Source organism: Dermacentor silvarum, chromosome 8 (genome assembly GCF_013339745.2).
Source record: "Dermacentor silvarum isolate Dsil-2018 chromosome 8, BIME_Dsil_1.4, whole genome shotgun sequence".
In the NCBI taxonomy this organism is placed as follows: domain Eukaryota; kingdom Metazoa; phylum Arthropoda; class Arachnida; order Ixodida; family Ixodidae; genus Dermacentor; species Dermacentor silvarum.
In genome coordinates this window covers 69583823-69605468 of record NC_051161.1, presented here as the reverse complement: position 1 = coordinate 69605468, position 21646 = coordinate 69583823, and the positions used below count along the sequence as shown (strand labels likewise).

Here is a 21646-nt window from a genome sequence, read left to right as displayed (position 1 = left end):
ATACGCACAGAGATTGAAGCAGTTTGAATTTCTACGGCGCGCTGTTCGGGCCGGCGAGCATAAGATATCGTGCCACAGTCACTGACTGACCGTTTCGTTAACTGCGACTGTGTTGCGACTGCACGCCGAATGGAAATAGGTCTGCGTTCAAGACATGATCCAACAGTTAAACGCTAATTTGGAGATATAGGCTGCCGCGATATGAATTGGTGTTCCAGATATCGTGCGCAGGAAGGGCTTTCTGGAAGGAGGCTAACGCCCGTCCATTTTGCCTCGGAAGAGAATAACCCCCTTCATCTCGCTTGCGTGCACCGCTAACGCTGCAACACCCGGCATGCATGCGTACTACGGGCGGCGGTTTCGCGCTCGCCGTCGTTTAGCCGACTCTAGCAATTCGTAGACGGCGGTGAGAAGGCACCGGGTCTGCATTCTTCGCGCCGTCGTCTATCGCCCCGTACCGCATATAAAAAAAAGTCAAAGGTTGGGCAACGTGCGTGCATGCCACTGTCGCCGAGCCGCGTGAGCTTTTCGGCCGTGACAACGGGCGACGACGCGACCTGGTTTTTGCCTTTTGTTTTGTCATCGCTTTTTTTTTTTTTTTTTTTTTTTTTTGCCCTACCGCATTCTCTGTACGGGCACGCTCGAACTGCAGGCGACTTGGCTGACTGAGCGTCGCTGCGGCGGGGCTCTTGCTCGGGGGCGTCGCGTTTCCGAGCCCATTCATGGAACGCGGTGAAGAATCGCTCGCCGCCGGCCGTCCGGCCGGCTTGCCGCGGAAAAGGATCTCCGGCGGCATACACGCGGCATTGTGCGATGCTCGGCCTCTCTCCGCTGAGGGGTGAGTTGTTGGGGGTGGCCCATAGCGGACGCGGCGGCGGCTGTACACACATCACTGACGAGTGGCCCAGATTTGGCCAAGGCGCCGCCGCTCTGGGCGGCTTCGGCGGGCGCGTTGTTTGTCGCCGGTCGACCGAGGCGAGGCGCTCGATCCTTTCGTGTGTGAGTGCGCGCGCGCGATCGTGCGATCGAGAGGGTCTTCCTGCGCATGCGCGTACAAACGGCTTTCGCTGAGCGCGTTTTATCACTAACAGCCTCTGGTACACGCTGCTGGTACAGTGATAGGGTTTAGTGGTGATGGCACACGAAGCACTTCGTTTCTGGTGGGCAGATTCACCTTTTGGTCTTCTTGCCCGCGACATCAAAAATAAGTTGGTGCTGAAATGTTCAAGTTCGTGCGTCAATAGGCACCCTGCGCTAAAGCTTTGCAGAGTAGACGTCAGCGCCAGAACACATAGCCTAGCCTAACGAGTGGTGGAAGCAAAACTGGAGGGACGCTGCATACATTCGCCGTGACGCTTTCGATCGCTTATCGCGGGGCAAGAGTGTCCGAGTTGTGAAAACGTCGAACGTGCGCATGCGCAGGGCATAACACTGAGACGAGCGACGAAATGACCGCTATCGTTTGCAATGGCGTATCATTTTATCACGTCTCTAGCGGCTGGTGTCGGTGACGCTGGGGTAAAAAATGAAAATGTATAGCGCCCTCTGAAAAGTGCAGGGTGCCCATAGAAACAGCCGGTAAAAAAATTCACCGACGATTACGATACAGCCTAATGAGAAATTTGAGCGCAGCTGCATGACGTGTTTTCATTTCGCGATATATTGGCTGGCGCAGACAATCTGTCTCGTGCGGCACGTTGCAAACGGAGCGAAGTGTGGCGCGAGTGACTCGCTTATCGGGATATCGCGAGAGGAAGCTAGTCGGTGACGCGTGGGCGCGATTGACAGCAACCGCCGCAGACCCTCCGCTCATGCAGCGCTTTGTTTCCATACAGACGACGCGCGCGCTACTCTGGCGCCATCTCGTAGTCATCGTCGCCGCAAAGCGTCTCGCGCGGCTCTACGCCTTCCTTCTCACGCTTTCGCCATACGTTCCTCCTCCGCTTTCCTCTTAGCGCTCTCTTCGCTGTCTGCGTCTTTCATATCCCGCTGCGCTTCGCGTTCGCTTTCCTCCGCTGTGCTCGTTCGCTCGGTTACGAGGGTCAACGCCGACGCTCGTCGCAGGAACGGACTGCTCTCTAAAATGAAGCGTACGCGACTTGCCCATGCGCAGCGCAAGAATGTTTCCCCGTATGGCACTAAGCGTATATAGCAATGAGCGCCGGAAACATGCATGGCACCGTGTTACGCGCGACGTTCTAACATACGTCACCGGGATACGTGAGGCGCACTGCGCATGCGCGTATTACGCCGCTGACTACTCCGCCGATCACCGTGAGTCGTACACGCAGTGTACGAATATTTCCCTGTACGGCACGCAAGCGTGACAGTGAGTAGACTACAGAGCCGGATCCGTGCACGGCGCCGGTTTAAAAGCCGTGTACCGTGCTGCAAACATTCTGCACAATACGCAGAGTGGCTTCTCACCGGAAATGTGGTCGTATGACCAGCGCAAGCCTGTCTTCGATGTAGTGAGTGAACTTGAGACCGTGGTGTTTTATTCAATCACATCAACTTTCGTGCGATTGCATCTCCCGTAGCCAAATCGCGGCGGATATAGCTAACGCCCCCTGTACACAGTGACGTGAACCGCCACTCGCCGCTCCAGGATGCATGGGCCCACCTCGGAGTCAGTGCAATGCCAGGCCTACCCGTGTCATTTTTTTTAATTACGACGTATAGTAATGTGTTGTGCCGTTGACGTGCGTAAATAGTTTCATGTTACTTTACTATGCATTTGGACTGTTTACGGATTCTTTTTGCGTGTGTACCTGGTGCTGAAACAGCCTATTATTTGTATGGTACGTACGCCAATCTGGCCAGTTCGTGTTGCGTATTAACACGCACCACAGTCCTCCCATGCACGGTTATATATACTATATTGGCTCCGCCAATAAAGGTGACCGTGCAAAAGGGCTCATTACGCGTTCCGTACGAAACTCGACATGCGCTGTACACGTTGAGCAACTTGTCATGCCGTTATAGTCGCGTAACCAGATACGATACGGCAGTATACGTAGAGCTGGCGGAGCGAAAGCACGACCTTGCTTGTAGCTGCACGTCTTTCGCACGCGCGACCTACATCGACCGCGCGGACTCTCGTTGAGCGTCGCGGTCTGTGCGTGTATGCCGATTGGCCAGAGTCGTGCTCTCGCGTTAACGAACTCAGCGCGCGCGACGTGTTGCACCTCGTTGTCTAGTAGAGCGGCCCACCTGAATTGGCTTCGTTTGCGAGATCGTGGCGCGAAGGGCGCGGACCGTAATGTGAACCGTGGCGGAAATGTTTACTTTCGCGCATTGTTCGTTGCTTTGTATCGTCTATAAAACAGGCACGCGTCTTTTTTTTTTTTTTTTTTCGTTCCGATCGTTCCGCCGATTTCCGAACGCTTGCAGTCAACCGTATCCGGAGAATGTGCTCGCGAACTGCTTTATGAGGTGCTTTGCGTAGCGTATTCGGTACTTATAGTAAAGTGTTCACTTCACGCATGAGATATATTTTCGACGTGTCTTCGTCGCGACATGTGTTCCGCGCTTCGATCCCGACCGACGAATTGTCTTCCTTGCCATTAACAATCTAAATTGACACTTAATGGAAATAATAGAAAACATCAGCGGACATTAAATGAAAATATTAGGTTGAGCTCGATTGAAGGATTCGGCTTCTGTGATAACGAATTCGTCATTCGGTCGTAGCGATAACGGAGCTTTTGTTAGCGAGAAAATAACGAAAATGGGAAATTGGAGTGGCGCCACCTCTTGTGCACTATGGTACCTCTCATGTGACGTCAGCAGTGGCTGATTTTGGCGAAGGGATGCTCAAATTGAGCAACAGCCGGACCTTCGACGCAAGTGTGGCACGTGCCCGGTGTGCCTGAGCTTTCCTTTTGAAATATTTCTATTGAAATATCTATGCACTGAGTTGGTCTGAACCCATTCCGTAGTTCACCCAAGATATTTTTTTCCCACCCACTTCGACAACCTTAATTTTATGACACATTGCTATTCTGCACTGCTATTCTATACACCACCGAAGATACTGTAACTGGTCCGTATGAGCTCGCCTTATCCTTATGAATTTGCCTTTGTAGATAAGGTTCATCTTGCTTTCACGCCACGTACGGATCAGGATTTTCTGGTATAATCACCTGCTCCGCGGCACTATAGTGAGCGCTGCCTTGTTCCTCAAACCCAGCTGTTTGATGAGCTGTATTGTGACTCCCCCCCCCCCCCAGCCCATTGCAATAAAACCACTTCACCTTAACGCAACGCCTTAATGCAATACAACCCCTGGTGACGGCCCTGGCGATGAACGATGTTCGCCAGGGCCGTCACCAGGGGTTGTACGAAATGTGCACGAAATTGCTATACATACGGGCTGCTTCCCATTACCTCCTCGAATAGACTACGTGCGATTGCTTCAACTAGGTGACGCAGAGAGTGGCAACGAGGAAATGTTAGTGCGAAGCTAATATAGTAGTATCATCGTATGTAAGTAAGATGGTCCGCAGCGGCTCCCATTTACAGAAGCAACGGCTAACTACAGAAAGAGGCCCGCGTAACGTGAGTGGCCGCTGCTGCTACTGCGCGAAGGAGAACGGGATGAGGTTGTTGATGGAGAGCCTGAGTGTCACGAGCGGCCGCTCTGCCAGCGGCTCTTCTTCTTCTTTGCTCGTGGATTAATAAATCCGCAGTAGCCAGCAAGGCCGCGCAAAGGACGCCCGCGGTCGCTGCTGACGCGGGGAGCGAGTGTCGCTGATTTCGAGCCTCGACTCTGCTCGCGTTTGCTCGTTCGCTCGCGCTGCCCTCGACGAGTGCTTGGACCCGTTCCGGCGGCTGGTGGTGGTCCCTCTCTTCTCTCGCTAGACGACGCTAGCTCGCTGGAACACGCGGCAACCCTCCCTGAACGGCTGCTTTCTGCAGCTGCCTACAGGTGGCGACACAAGTTTATGCTAGCGCTGCTTTGGCAGCAACTCGCATCCCCATAAGTGAAGTCAGCTTTGCATTTCATTCCTCAAAAGCCAGGCAAGTAACTGTGCCAAGTATTACATTGAACGACATAGACCCTAAAATCCAATGTTTGTGTGAAATTTGAGTATGAACAGGGTAGCGTAAGTGTAAATATCTTTTTAAAGTAAAGTAGGCACGTTCCTGTAACATAGCCTGCAAAAATATTGGTGAGCGAGTATCCGCTTATTCTACCTACCTATGCATAATTCCGCCGGTACCTGTACTTGATCGTTCACGGTGCTCCCTCGAGCGATAATTGAGACATCGGCCGACCTGGCTGTAGCTTAGTTACCTCGCGCTCTTGGAACCCATCCGCTCTGGGTCCGGTAGTAGTGAACGAGAGCGTGATAAAAAAAAATTATATTCTGGGGTTTTTCGGGCCAAAACCACGATCTGATTATGAGGCACGCCGTAGTGGGGGACTCCGGAAATTTTAACCACCTGGGGTTCTTTAACGTGCACCTAAATCTAAGTGCACGGTTGTTTTCGCATTTCGTCCCCATCGAAATGCGGCCACCGTGGCCGGGATTCGATCCCGCGACCTCGTGCTCAGCAGCCCAACACCGTAGCCACTGAGCAACCACAGCGGGTACCGAGAGAGCGTGGCCGGTCTCTCTGTGCATTGGTTACCGGCACGAGAGCGCGCCATTGAGAATTCGATCTCAAAACAAAGCGATCGAATGGCGTCGCGGCGGAAACCCGCCGTTTTCTTCCAGGCTTCGGAGCGTTGCGATGCCCAAGTTCAGGAGCAGACCGCCCTGCAGCAGACGCGAGCATCGGCCAACGTAATGTCTGTCACAAGACGGATGTTATGTATTACAAATTATACTGTATTTTTTTTTTTTTTTTTTGCTTTCAGTTCTTGCTTCCTTTGTGGATGAAAATTGCTTCGTGTCCGTAAGGTCTTGTGGCTATTCGTAATCATGCATATGGTATGGTATGGTAAAACTTTATTATTGTCCGTCGGAACGCGCGTCAGCACGTAGCGGGCCGCTCCCACGTCGGCACAGAAAGGCCGAGCCTCTCTGCTGCGTCGCGGGCCCGATGGACAGCCCACATATGTCTTAAAATAACATTGGCAAAGCATTGCTCGCTTCCGAACATTCTCCTCGTCTTTTGTTAATTTTATGGCGCATTTGACACGTCGTCGCAGTGCTTCGGCAGCACGCAAAGCTAGATGAAAACAAGTTTTAATGCGAGCATTAGCGGACTCCAATGACGATGACGAAGATAGATTAGCGTTACTCGATTTTCTTTTTCCTTTTTTTTTATTTCTTCGTAATGCAGCTTTAAAGCTGCCTTTAATTTTGTTGCACGGCCACTGCGCTCAAAACGACATGTCGAATACGGGATTGTGTATAGTAAGAAGGGTCACAAATTGACCCGCTCCCAGACCTTCAGCAACTGTATACTCTGTATACATCCTTTGTTCTGCAGATATGCGTACAGCACCACGTACCGCGTGCATGATGGTGGAATCACGGCCGTTCGATAGAAAACATCCGTTTCCATCGAGGGGTCGCTGTGGAAAACGGTGGGACATGCAACAACGTGCGTCTGCGAAACGTGTCAACAGCGATTGCAGTGTGCTTTCGGTGGGTCAGCGATATTAGCTGACTCCAGCGATGGCCCCACATCGGAAGTGCAATGGCTTGATAGATGCTAACGGCATAGGTGCGTGCAAACGGCTCGCATCGGCGCTCTGTAGGCACGATAGGCGTAAATGGACCTATGTCTATGAGTTGTAGCCGGCGCATTGGTGTGAATTTGCACATCGGACTTGCGTGAACGCTATATCGGGCTCAGCTTGACATTGTGCATGTAAAAACGCTCGGACATGGTGGGTATAGTACTTCCAAGAACGTCCATATCCGAGCGCCTAGAAATCGAGCACTTGGTGGGCGTATATTGCAAGATTCTTGTTCTCTATGGATATCCATTCCTTATCAATCTGGCTTTCTGTCCAATGTGCCGTCGATAACGGTGCGCGACGATAGTGCTTTGACCGCTGCAGCTCTATCTCGTTACCATTTCGGTCACCTGCGAGCTTTGCACTAGTCTACGCCGAGTTGTGCAGTACTTCTTAGCTATCACGCTACATAAAGCTGGCCGTAGCCTTAAGGTTAAAGCGCTGGCGTTATGCTAAAATTGTCTGGTGGCGAGAACAATGGAACATGAACTGAATCGCAGGACAATATGGCCCACGAACTCTCTCCTCGCACGATCTCTCACTTCGACGTTCCTTGCCACTGTGATCCCTGCGCATTTATTTCTCAATGGAAGGCAAGAAACCTGCTATTACTCAAGGCGCGTGCTATGACGATAAACAAGTCTTCCCCAACGTTGGCGTAGCTAGTCGCTTTTCTTGAGGTAATCTCTTGTCGGGCCACGTGATTCAGTTACCGCATTTATTCTTTATGCTCCACCCACATTGCTTCCCTCGCATAACTATTAAGACAAGTGATCGCAGTAAGCCCAAAATGGCTGTCGCGTCGTTCTGAATTCTGGTACGTGTTTGACTTTAAAGTTCAAAGGAGCTCACCATAACGTAGTGTTATCCGGTCTGTTTCCCGCGCAGTAACCTGGCTACATTGCGTTCTACCCCCCCCCCCCCCCCCCCCAGCTGAAATTATTAATTACGCGATACGACCCACATCAGCATCGTAAAGTGTGTCAAAAGCGGCGTATATGAGAGAGTATATGCTAATCGGGAGAGCAATTTGACACGACACAGCGCGCGTCGCGACGCGGCATCCATTGAACCGGAATTCATGTCGCAGCTCTTGGCAATGTTAGCTCATTGCCGCCGACGGCGTGTCCAGTTGGACGCAGTGTTGGCTACAAGCACCCGGTCGATGAGGGCCGGCGATAAGGCCAATTTGGGAGCCGCCGCGCATCCTGCTCGCCGGGTTGTTTGGATCGAGAAGCCGTCGGCGTCCGAGAACGAACCCTGCGGCGCGAGGCGTCGTCGTCGTTAGGCTTATCTCGCGGAAGCCGTTGTTCCGGTTGGTTCTTTCGCAGCCTCCCGTCGGGTTGCTCGATCGTACGTTTCTTGATCACGCGCTCGTGACGTGGTTCCTCTGTCGTGTCGCAAGCACGTCCCGACTGTATCAATCTGTTTTCCTCAGTCCGCTCGCCAACACGTGCAGTGAATGTGCAGTGTGGCTTCTGTGGCCTGCAGCGGGCGACTTCCTTTGTGAATTTTGTATAGGAGCTGCAACTGCGATATTTGTTTCCTTATGTATCACCTCTTCATCATGGGTCGTTGTCCTTTTAGTGTCGGCAGTGCTACTATAGTTGTGGTCTAGCTTATTTCGCCGATAACTCTTTGAAGGCGCCACGCTATAGCTTAAGATGTCTGCACAGACGCTCTTTTAAATCGCTGCCTGACGCACTGCTTTGAACACACTGGCGGAGACCATATTTAATCGCAGAGATGATTTGGTGTCGGATGTTCTCCTGGACTTTCTGTAAGTCTGATGTCGTCCACCGTAGTCTGAAGCAAAAGTTGGGATAAGAGTGGCCAGTGCAGCGCATGGTGACTAAATAATTGTGCTGCGCTTAAGTGCGTGCCAGCGGATATGGCTGATTGTAACCTTCTTCGATTGTAACATCCTTAGCTCCGTTAGCTCAACTGTTCGAACCCGGATATATTTAACCCAAAGCAGTAAAATCCCCTTGGAAGTTTTTGGACAATTTTTTTTTATTTTATGTATCGAATTACACACACACACACACGAGAGAGAGAGAGAGAGAGAGAAACTTTTTTGTGATCTCGTTCAGATTCGATGTATTATGACACACTTATTAAATGGTATGGCACAGTGCTCTGGAGGCAGTCTGAAATTGGGGCGATAAGCGCAGTGCATTCCAAGGCTCTCCAATCTGTCGACGTATAATGTAAGCAATTAACGCTATACTTTCCTTAAGATTGCTTCTTGCTTGGCTACTTGGTTTGTATCTGCTGAAAAGACTGATGAGCACGAAATGAAGACGAAGGCAGGTGCGTCTTGGACACGTGTTCCTAACCTTGTCTTCGTCTTCATTTTGCACTCGTCCGTCATTTCACTGGAATGTGCACACGCTATTGCAGCTCTGTCGGTCCCGTATTGTGACGCGGACCGCACCAGCTGCAGCGCTCAGGGGGGTGCAGCTGGGCAGGGAAAGGGGGAGGTGGGGGTGAACCATCAGATTATTCGTCAAAGAAGGTAAAAGTCGCCTGGCGCCTTTGGCTGAGTGGAACAGTGGCACGTGCGCTTGCTACAGAAAACAAAAAGCATAGAAATTTTTAGGAGAGTGCCTTTAGCAAAGCGGCGGGCCACTGCCTCGGCTGCCGCGCTGACCATAGTGACGACAGTGCTCAAGTGCTGTTTTAATCGTTTTTCGCCTGGACAACAGTGTCGGATTCCAGTTTACACGCCAGCCAATGATCTGTGAAAGTAATATCTCTCGAACCCTGTCCTTGTGCAGGTGCCGAGGCGGCGCAGGCGACGAGATCGAAGGTCGCGGGCCCATGCTGATGACTCGCGCGCCGAGTGATGAGCGGCACTAGCAGCGCCAGTGCAGCAGCAGCAGCAGCTAGGCTCGACGCATCGTCCCTGGTCTCACCAGCAGGTCCGCAATGGCGTCGCCCGGCTCGTCGGCGGCCTCCTCCGCGGCTGACTGCGTCAGCTGGCAGCGTGGCGTGCGCACCTCGGCGGCGTCTCTCTGCCGCGGGCACTTCTACAAGCTGGTCGCGGCCACCGTGGCTGCCTTCCTACTGCTCGAGTACAGCTTCAACATGCTCTCCACCAACCAGAAGCCGTTTAAGGTACTGCGCCGCGGGGCCGCTGCTTCCCCGTGTGCCTTGTGCCGACTCGCATATCAGCCGAACCTCGTTATAAGGAAGTCGCACCATGCACTGCATTTGTTATATCCGATATTCGTTATAAGCGTGTACGCTAATATCGAGGGGGAAAATTACAATTGGATCTGTACAAAAGACATGCCAGCGTGTGCCTCAGAAGGGGCAAAGGGTATCCTGCAAATTCAAGGCTCGCTGGTGGCTTGTTGTGCCAATACGCTAAATTAGAAGCGCGCTTTACGCTGTCGTTAAGGCACACCAGGCACTTGTCCCCCTCCCAGAAATTTCTGTGTTAGTAGTGTGGCCTGCCCAGCCCCCTCACTCTCCCCCTCCCTGTTCAAGTGCGTGCACCCCCCCCCCCCCCCAAAAAAAAAAAAAAAAAAAAAAATTCTGGCTCTCCCATTGGGTCTATGTATTCGCTAATATCCCTGTATTTCCTTTCTTACTCTTCTCCTATAGCCAAGCATAGCTTCTGGCCGAAATGCACACATGTGTCCAGAATCCGCCGTTTCAAATTGCTCTTTCTAGTTAACATTCTTGCTACCAGAATACATATTTTGTCCAATTTACTACATTTAAAGTGGTCCTGAACCACCCTTCTGGCTTGGTGAAAAAACTTAGCGTGCGGACAGCATACACTGCTGTGAACATCTCGGCCAAGTTTTGCAGTTGTGCGCGGCGCGTGCAGCTCGCAATCGAAACCTTTCTATCAAACGCTCTCTTTTCAACAGAAGCTTGCTCCTCACTCTTTTCTTGCGCTTCATTTTGTAATATAGCAGATTCTCATACGCTTCTATTGGCCAATAGCTGACGTCAATCAAGCAGGTTGTTTGGATCAATGCACTTATTTCTACTGTTACTGTGTATATTTATTGACAAAGTTCAGTAAACAGGCTAAAGTAAGCAGAAATGTGATTTCGAATTTCGATAATAATTATGTGCTTCCGAAAGAAGCTGACTATCGTCTGCCCACGCTCGGCCGCGGCTGTGCGCATGGCAATTACTTTGGTCACCTGCTTATAGGTGTTGTAGCCATCGGGTTTCGCTAATTTTGGCTTGTTTTGAACACTCAGCTAGCCTCGAACCACACGAAACTTAAGGTCGGACCACACGCACGCTTGCCAGCGTGCAATCACTGCTGGCCGCTCCTGGTCAGACGCCTTGGCAGACTTATTCATAGTGCTTCAAAAATGTGCAAGTTGGATGTGGCTACTATCCGTCAATCAAGCTGGTGAAGGACAAAGCTGGTCCACACCACGTAGCACGGTCAGACTGGAGCATATGAGCAGGAGCACGCACTCAAGCCTTGTCGGTCACAAAGCAAACGCTGCTGCGCATGTGCACTACAGTTTCATGCCGCTGTGGTCTATTTAGTGCAGATACTGCAGCGTGTCCGCTGGTTAAGTGCACTGTGGCCCGCTGAGGACAACTGCATTTGCCTTACGTTTGGCACGTCATAGGTGCCAAAATCGGAAGTAGTGGCATCTACGTTAACATCCAAATGAAATTCGAACTCCGCGCCATGGTGACATTCAGTAAGCGGAGCATTGGGGCCACGCCCTGCTGCGCCGTGCCTTCGCAGTGCAAGGCATTGAAGAAGGAGCAGAAGTACCGCTAAGGGCGCATTTGATTGCCAATAACTCCGCTTCTGCTAAATGCATTGAAGTAGTTTTGACAGTAAAGTATTCATGAAATAGCCTATTTAAACTTCAAGTGCCTTTCTTCACTTTGATAAAAAGTGGTTCAGGGCCCCTTTAATGTAATAATGCTGCCGCAAACAAATTTTCACTTTGTTGTAACTGTCATTTTCTCAGATCTTGAATTTTCAGTTGCATCTAGAAGTAGAATGCTCATTCAAATAAAGCATTGACAATAAAATTTAAGATGTATTTTGTTATATTTGATAACTTGTTATATTCGTGTGCATTATATTGAGGCTGGACTTGCTTAAGTTGGGCATTTGAGAGGTTGCATCAAATTAGATCCTCATCCTCAACACTATAATCTTACAAGCAAGACATTCTATAGGTTCTCTATAGATTTATTAAGTACACTGCTCGGCCTTCTTGTTGTCCTCTTGGCCATATAAGGTATGCAAACTGTCTACAGACAAGTCCAGTCTATCTTCTTTGTTCTAAGTGTGGTCTGTTGACTTCCATACGAAGTCTTTATAGAAATTCTGTAGACATTATCAAAGTGTGAAGTTGCAACTACGTGGGCAGCCCAATAAACATTGTGTAGACTTTATGCAAAACATCCATTCTACAGAGATTAGTCATTTTTGAAGCTAGGCATGTGTGCTCTGAATATGACATTCTCATTAGACTGACGTTCATAGTGCAGATAGTGCTGGTACTTTTCGTAAATAGCTTTCATGCTCAACCCTTCAGCTGAAAAGATAAACTTAGCCTAGAATTTTCTATTGCTTTATTCTTTTAATGCATAAATACATACTACCGATGAAATACCGAATTGTTTCTTCACAAACTTAGTGAGATACAGTCGATCAACAATATTCTTGATCTGCCAGTTAATGGTAAGTGTATGTATGGCTCAAGGTGGGTGTCTTGTATTTGCTCAGAAAAGCAACAGCAGCAGCGATTTTTTAGAATTATACACTTGATTAAAGAGAACAAGAAAGTAGTTTGCACTCTTCAAACACAGAAATACATTGCATTTTGTGCATTTGAATTGAGACACCTCTGTGGCATAGACCAAAGCAGCCATTCTTTTGAATACCAGCTAGAGGGGAACGGCAGGAATGCTCTTCTGCGGTAACTATAGGCAACCTGCAACAACCATTTTTGGCAATGACATTTGAGCAATGTCGGCTTGGTTCATTGTTCTTAATATTATCAAAGTGGTGCTTTTGGGAAAAAGGCTCTCTTCGGGTTGGTTCAGGTCGGTAGGTATAGAAGGGAGCGCACATAGGACTGAAACATTCATTCTGAGCTAACTATCTTGCTTTCTCATGAATGTTTTAGTGTTTCGATTTCCGTGCATGTTAAAGGACCATAGATGTTCAAAATGGATCCAGAGAGCCCCTTCCCTCCCCTCACTACCGTACCTCTCATGGCCCTTTTGTTGCTTTGCAACATTAAACCTCAGAATTTGATGTGATTTCACACCTTCGGGTAAATGCTAGTTGCTACTTCGGTTTCTCGTACAGAAACTTTCTGCCCACTTATGGACTTTCTTCCAACCCATGCAGGTGGTCTCACCTGGACTCTCTTGGATTTTCCGGCCAGTTCCTGGTGGCGCACTGCTCCCAGAGTCTGCCAGCCCATACTCCGTGAACAAATCGCACTTAGATAAGGGCTTTCCCACTTCTGCACGTACTGATAACACCAGCACTGCACCCGCCTTGGAACTCTGTCCACTTGTACCACCTCACTTAGGTTAGTGTTCTTTTGATTGATGTTTTTTGTAAGCTGGCTGTGGGCCATGCTGAAAAACTGGCAGCCTTCCTTTTCTTTTAATCTAATTTGCTGTGGCATTGTGCTTCTGATCGTGAGGTTGCAGGTATGATTCACAACTGTGGCAGTCATATTTCAGTGGGAGCTGAATGCATAAAACACTTATGTTGTGACATTTTAGGTGCATGTTAAAGAACGCTAAGGGGTCAAAGCCAATCCAGAGCTCCTTACAATGCCTCTCGTAGCTGCAATGTTTCTTTGTGACATTACACTTCCGTCAGTTAGTTGATCAGTTATAAAGCATTTGAAGTAAAGTGATACAGAATTCTAATGCAGCCATATTTCATTTAATCTAATCTCACTGTTTATGAAAAGTTTGATTCTATGTTTGATATTGTTAGGTATATCATTGCAGTACAAGTAGTCCCACTGCATTTGCTCCAGTATGTTCTCAAGTTGGAAGAAAAAGGTGTTGCGAGGCTAATTGTAGATGTTAATCAGATGTTATTATACATCTATGCTTTTTTAATACCTATATATCTATCTACCGACTCACAAGCTCTTGTTTTCCCTCCTGTGTCCTTAGTTGGTCGCTTAAAAGTGCTCAAGGAGGCCCCATCGTTTGAGACGATGGAGAAGGAGTTCCCGCACATACTGCCTGGCGGGCGGTACCAGCCCAAAGACTGTACGGCAAGGCATCGAGTGGCCATCTTGGTCCCATACCGGGACCGCGAGGATCACCTCAGGGTCTTCCTCTACAACATGCATCAAATGCTGCCCCGGCAACAGATAGACTATACCATCTTTGTAATCGAGCAGGTAAATTGCAGTGCATGCGCTCTTAATATTCTGTATAACTGCTGCCAGTGTGCATGGATTCTTTTATGCTTATACTGATTTCTCTGACAACCTCTCAAGATTAAAGGGACATTAAAGGCAAATATTGATTCAGCCTGAAATGTTTGATAGTTCTTTTAGAAACCTTGCAATGTTTGATTTAAAGAAAACTTGATGTTGTTTAAAAATAAGCATTTGGGGTGGCTTTTCAAACAGTTCTCTCTAATGCTCTTTTCTTTCCAGACAGATGATGTAAGTACAGAAAGAGGTGTCAGCCTTCACTCATACTTTATAGTTTTCTATTTAATATAGAATGTCATAACATACCATTAAAAGTGCAAATCTAAAGCAATAACTTTGTTTAAAGTTCTCATACACCTGGTGTGAAGAGCTTGTAGCCTGTAATGTTGAAAAGGGTCTGAAAGGTGTTGTTTTTATGTGTACCCAGAGGTATCGCAAAGCGACGTTATTGGATGCGAATTCATAAAAAAGCAGCGCTAAATATTGGAGAATTTGAATGTTAGTAACACCCATGCCAGAAGTAAATGAAAATGCTGTAATTGAAGCATCAGGAAAAGTGCAGCCAAGGAATGGTAAAAAAAGAGATTTGATCAGTTATGTAAAAAAGGGGGCTTCTTGTTTGTACAGGAATGTCGTACTGGAGAAAGGTAAATAGGGGAAGAAGAGTATTACATCTGTGACTGGCACAATACCGGTGACTGAAAAGCAGTCCTGTTATTTGTGTACCTATTTGTGGGGAATAAACAGATTAAAAAAAATGGTTCACAGTGAACGTTTGTCCGACCTCGTGCTGAATCGGTGAAGTAGCTTGCAGAATTAAAACGAAATACACAAACACAGGCCCCTAAATAATTCGTTTTGCAGAAGCATTACAGGCTCACGATAGCATCTTCTGAACACTGTGAAAGCAAAGGTAGATGCAAAATTAAGCTCAAAGAAACACTTAACCATTCCAATACTGATACAGACACCGCCTTTTAATTTTTTTTTTTGTTTTATAATGGCCTGTATAAATTTATAATTTCCAAATTGTGCTGTGGCACACATGACATATTATCATCGTTTGAGAATGCTTGCTTGTCTGTACTACAATGTGACAATATTATTGAGTTTTTTGTGCAATAAACCTTGGTTGGAGCTTAGCGCTTGTCTTTGTTGTTGGTGTCTTGCTATGAACCCACTAATCAAAATTTCCATCCTTGTGTTGATGATTGGCTTGGGAGAAACAGTAAACTGGAACTTTAATTAGGGGCATTCTGTGTGATGAACGACAACTATAAACTTTGTGAAACAGGCTTGGGCAAAGTTCTTTAAAATATCCTTTATGACGCAAGTTTCATGAAGATGTGGTTGCGATGCCTTTCAGGCTGGACAGGGGAAGTTCAACCGCGCCAAGCTGTTCAACGTGGGCTACCTTGAGGCGCTGGCGTTGTACGACTACCAGTGCTTCATCTTCCACGATGTGGACCTCATACCCGAGGACGATAGGAACCTCTACACCTGCCCCGAGCAGCCTCGCCATATGTCGGTGGCCATAGACACCATGAAGTACAGGTGAGGAAAAATAAATTGCTGCTACTGTGCCTTTATACAGTTAAAGCTTGATCTAACGAACTTCATTATAACAAAATGCTCGATATAGCAAAGTGTTTAAACTTGTTATAGAACAAAATTTATTCAGAAATTCAATATAACAACGTGTGTTTCTATGGCATTTCAATATAACAAATTTCACTTCCCGCCGCGAAGGAATACTGATACAATAAAAGGAAACTTCCGCGGACACAGATGGTCAAATGGTTAAACTACAAGCGGCTGCTTGGCAATGCACCTTGGCAATGTGCGACACACAATCGAGAGCGGAGAAGCGCCATGTTCCGTATAAAGTCCAAGGACGATAATGAAGATCCTATCGTGGCTCACGGGCTGTATGCTTTGGTTGCGAGTGAAAGCTGGCAAGGGTGAGCCAGAAGGATGGTGGCTTGATGAACGTCCTGTTCCCGCATGAGCAATGGGAAAAGGGGAGAGGGGAGCGAGCTCGCGGTAACACGATCAAGCACGAGGGGAGGGTGTAGGAGCAGGTTGGCGTGTTCTTTTCTAGCATGGCTGTGGCTGTGCACGATTGTCACGTTGGCTAAGCACATACGCAGCCCGCGTGCAATATTTTAAAAAGGTAATCTGCCGTGTATGCGAATGGTTGGGTGTGCCGAGTTGGCGTAGCATCGTGTACATTGTCTTCTAGCATGTTAGCAATTGGTCGTGGGAGGCGCAACTCTCCGAACTGGACTTGGGAAGCCAATTGGCGACCCTCGACCAGGCCCGGTGTGCCACAATAGCCAGTGGGGCCCTGGAAGAGGGGCTCCACCCACAGTGACCAAGCACTATCTTAATTGAAATAAAGTTGTTTCTCTCTCTCTCGCATGTTGATTACTGGAGGTCTCGTAATCTCGAGTTTCGGAGACGCGTTCAAACAGGAGGCACACGAAGCATTAGCTACCTGCTGCAGGCGCTTTTCATGGGAGTGTCGTCCCACTGCAGGCGACACCATCAGCCGCGGGGGCGGAGTGGACGGGAAAGCGTGGCTGGCTTCGCTTCATGCCACTGATGTGAATATCATGGACACGGCAAGAAACTCTCAAATTGAATGAAATGTTTTTTGTTTTTTTCATTCAAATTTGGTTTTCCAATTGCCTGATAATTCGGAAAATTTTGCAGCCCCTTCCCTGTAAGAAAATCTATTGCTGGACTGTACTTTGCATAACAGGTCCAATTCCAGTATAACGAAATTTCGGTATGACGAAGCAGATTGCCGATTTTACCGACCTTCGTCATATCGAAGTTTAACTGTATATACGTAAATGAACATTTTTTTTCATTACTGCATAGATTTAAAATTTAAAAGAAGTGGGTCGTTTTGTTTCGTTCACTGCAGATGCCAAAAACATCCCTGGCTAATGCATGTGTACAGTGCAGTCTACTTATAACGATACCACATATAACGATATATCGGTCATAACGATGAGTCGACTTAAGAGTATGAACTTCTGCATTGGGTCTATGTGAAAAAAAAAACATGTATAACGATATGTTATTCACGGCATATCGGATAGAACGATCAAAATTTTGCTTCTGGGCGGCGTTTTTCATGCAGAATAATAGTGAAATTTACATTCCTGAGTTGCCCTTAATCGAGACGGTGCGAAAAGGTTCCTTACGCATGTTCGTATCTGCCGCCATTACCGTGCATCCCGCCAGCGCACCGATTGTGAAAGCCACTTTGAAAGCCCCGGAGAGCAACACAAGTTGGCGGAGCGTGCAGAAGATTGCGCCAGCCGCTTCGCGTCCGCATTGCCGGCGGTCGTGCGAATGTCGGAAGAGAAGGGGAAAAAAAAGGAAAGTGATAAGTGAGCAGTGCCTGCGCTCTTTCTCAGCAAGCGTGGAAATCTCTTCAGTCTATTTCCTTTTTTTTTTCTTCTTTTTTTTTTTCTTGAATGTGCACTCATGAGGGATGTGACAGGAAAGACTGATATAATTTTAAACAATGGTTAGTCATAATGCGATTTCAAAATTTACGCCTTAATGTGGAAGAAGTAGCTTTCTCGTTGAGCAATTAGTATTGTCAAGCACTTTTATATGGAGCATGTGTTAAATTTTAGCCAATGTGGATTCCTGAAGGCATTCTGGGCATTGCTCGATGTGTGCATCCAAATAGCATTACGTGTATAGAAGAAAATAAATTTTTTCTCTTCATGTTTATTCAACATTTAGAAGCAGAGAGATGATATTTGGTGTAGTCGACTTCCTTTACTCGACCCTGAGAAGACTGACGAAATTGTGTGCATTATCCGGCGGGTCGAATTAAGATACCGAAAAAAACATCCAAACTACTGATTCATTTGATACAGTATAGACCACTTGTAACGTAACCGCTTATAGTGCAGGACCGGATATAGTGCGGTCTTTTCAGACTCCCGTTAATTTTCCCATAGCACTCCATGTATACACGTATCGCTTATAGTGCAGTTGCGGGAAACGAAATACCGCTACAGTGCGGCTGCCTGGGAGTACGGAAGTCAGCGGAGACGGCGAACGCTCCCCTCAAACGGGCGCCCCAAGGAGTGCTCGAGGAAGAAAGAGAGACGAAGTGGAGGAGAAGGGCACGTGGTGCGAGTTTCAGCCAGTGAGGCTGAAACCAGAACCTTGAGTGCGAGAAAATATCACGGTGCGCATAGCGAGCGAGGGCCACGAAACTGCCAATGCCGGCCAAGGCTGGCTTCACAATAACGGCAGTAAACTTCAGGGAGGGAACGGGCGGCACCGACACGGCATGGCGAAGGGCGCACGCGGAGACCGTGGAATGTGAGGGAGGAGGGCAGCAGGGAAGCGGTTTACGCCTCGGCGACTCCGCCGCTTCGGTGGCTCCCCTTGCCCTCCCTCGTAGCTCCCTCACTTTCGACTGTCACCGTGCGCGCCCGCAGGCGCTGCCGCTCCAGCCGGCGTAGGCACCAGCTCCCCGAAGTTACGTTTTCTGCCGTTATCGGGAAGCGGGCGTTTGCCGGCGTGGGGCAGCTTCGTTGGCCGGCCTGGGACAGCGCCGCTGCTTCCCTCTGCGCCGTAGCCCCAGCGTGCAAGGTCAACACGTGACTAAAAAGTAGAGGAAGCATAAAGGAGAAAGAAGGGTTCACTGGCATTTTTTACGCGTGGCTACGGTAGTGTGGCTGAGACGTCGGCACGTACACGCATGTCCCGGCGCAACGCAGAATCGGCGACCTTGCCACTTGAGAGAGGGTGAAATTTCCGCCACGTTTCTATTTCTTTTTTTTTGTTTTTTTTTTTGTTCGCGCGCGACATTGGGGGGTCTCTCCTAAGCTTTTACTCTATGGCGGTGCTGGAGCAATGCTGGTCGGAGGCGCCGCCGCGTGATTTGGTTCGAATTAAAGAGATTCGACTGTAAATTGAATGCAAACGTTCTAGCTGCATTCCTCGACTGTCGCATACGGGTGGCGGCTCGGTGCGCATGTTTTGTATGTGTGCGGGCCTTGAAAATTGTTGCTTTGGTTATAGTGCAGTACCGCTTATAGTGCGGATATTCGCGACTCCGACGACTTACGTTATAAGCGGTCTACACTGTAGTTGTCACGGCTGTCACCCGTTCGCCATTGGCGCGACGTCGATCGATGGCAAACACAAGCTAGTTGGTCGTTCTGTACTCAAGCGAACACAGTGAAATAGTAAACAAAAAAAAACAAGATATTTATCGACTGTTAACGGTACACAAATTAATATAGCACAATGATGACGACAAATAAAAATAACTAGCAATTAACAGTAGATATAAAAATGAAACGGCGAGGATAAAATATACAGCAATACACTTAACAGTAGCTCACTAAAACAAAGAAAACAAAGTTCAAAAGAAAACAAATGATGTCATATGCGTGGCCGGGCAGCAGCATCAAGTCCATAAACCGTGAAGTCGATGCGCAAAGCTTTTCCGAAGAATGCCGGCGAGCCGATCTTGTTGAGGTGGATGCTCTTGCTGGGCTGGGTTTCCCGGGAGTCTAGATCTGACGACTTCCCTCAAGCAGGTTGAGCTAACTTGAGGCGAAATACTGCGAGCTAGCTTCGTTGCAGACGTTGGTTTGTCGTCTCGTGCGTCAACAAGTTACTCGGGAATTCCGACGTGGCTAGGCGGCCCAGGCGATACTGGACGGCACTAGCCCCCACCACTGCTTCTCAGCAGATTACAGGTTCAGCTTCTAGACTGATTGATTAGCAGGGCCTAAAACCTGTGCTTAAATAGCCTATCCTTGGGTCCAAGTATCGGCGTGTCACTATCTTGAAACTATATGCCGCACCGTGAGACCACAACGTTTTTGGCGGCCGTCATACGCGTGTTGATGACTCGAAACTATACCGCTCCATGACAATAGTACTTGCCCGATTCTAACAAGCCCTCGAATCAAACGTGCACCTGCTTTCTATGTGTCCAAAGTATAAAACTAACATGGCAATGAGATTAAAGCTCCTAAAGAAAGTAGAAATCTAATGTGCACGCAATTTTTAGCAGGAAAAATGGGCAAGGCTTCGAGACAAGGGCTCGGAACCACAACAGCGGCGGGTGCCCAGACCCACTAAAAAGACACCGGACTTGAATCTTATTGATTTGTAAATTAAAGTTTACGTTCTTCTTAATATGCAATGCACAATCGTGGTCGGTATGCTAATGTCAGCTTCGCCACAGTACATCTGTGTTCTGCGGTAAAGTGTTTGGATGTTGAAAAGGTGGTTTTGTTTTCGTATTTGATTGCACTGCGCAGAAAATTTGAAAACAATATTTTAAATATTTGTATTTGATGAGATTCCGTTATTGCTTGAAAATATTCCAAGGGGAGACTGAAAATGGGCGTTTTTGATGGGAGATAGCGTGTGTTCACTGTCCCTATTGTGTGTTCACTGTGGTCACTATTGGGATCACCATGGGGGTTAGGTGCATGCATGCTGACTGGTCAAATTCGTATTACCCGGTGAAGGCCAATTTTTGGATCGAAATAATGAGTTATGGCCCATTCACACTTGCGACTTGGCGAGGTCGCGCGACCAAGTTAGTCGCAAAGCGACCAGTCGCAAGTAGTCGCAAATGGTCGCTTTTCTCGAAATGCGGCCGTTTCGGGCCAGTCGCTCACTGCTCGATTTTTCAGTCGCGCGACCGCAGTCGCAGAACAGTTGAACTAATCAGATGCGAAGGAACAGGACGTCCGCTGACGCTTATTTTACGCAGCGATGACATTTTAAGCAGACGTGAACGGCATATTGTGAGACATTTCGGTTTAGCGACTCGTCCGTCGCATTTGTCAGTGTGAACATTGTTCGTCTTGAGTAGCTTTCTGGTCGCCAGTCGCAATCGGTCGCGCGACCTCGCCTAGTCGCAAGTTTGAATGGGCCCTTAGGAAGGGTAGTGCTTTGGGCTAGTTGGTAACAATTCATGATAGTTTTTTGCATACTACTTAAAACGAGGACTGGAAACAACAGACATAAGCACAATTTGAACTGGTTTTAATGGTAGGAAGTCCTATGGTTTTATACATACTTGTGATGAAAGATGAAAAACATTATAAAATATGCATGTGTAATCAACAGAACAGACCTGTACACGTGCATTTGCAATATTGAGATATCCAGATAAATTCTAAAGAATAAGTAAGACTCAAGACTATTACACTTGTGTCTGTCATTTCTAGTCCTCGTTCAAATGGTGCGCAAATAACATCATGAATGAGTTTGGGTCCATAAAAATGCATGGGTGCCGGCCAGGACCTTTGGTAAAGATCGAATTAACTGAAGTCTACAGTATTAGATTAGACATTTGAAAACAATATTTTTAAATATTTGTATTTGATGAGAAAAATTCACTATTCCAACAACCAGTTGACATCCGTTAAATTGAACCTAATGCGTCCAACAAAATTGATTTAATTATCTGGCCGGTCGAATTGGAAAAGAGGCAGAAGAAATGCCAAAG

At 47.9% G+C, this 21646-nt stretch overlaps 1 protein-coding gene across 4 annotated transcripts in view; it reads left to right on the top strand.

Annotated features, from left to right (window-relative positions):
• LOC119461392 (beta-1,4-N-acetylgalactosaminyltransferase bre-4-like) overlaps nt 1–21646 on the top strand; it is a 144599-nt gene that overhangs the window by 107501 nt on the left and 15452 nt on the right. For all 4 annotated transcript variants that reach the window (XM_037722689.2, XM_049672611.1, XM_037722690.2 and 1 more), the window contains 4 exons: nt 9478–9817; nt 13062–13248; nt 13853–14085; nt 15491–15678. In XM_037722689.2, coding sequence (XP_037578617.1) covers nt 9629–9817; nt 13062–13248; nt 13853–14085; nt 15491–15678 — 797 coding nt within the window. In that variant the 5' untranslated portion in view covers nt 9478–9628. The remainder of the gene's footprint in view (nt 1–9477; nt 9818–13061; nt 13249–13852; nt 14086–15490; nt 15679–21646) is intronic.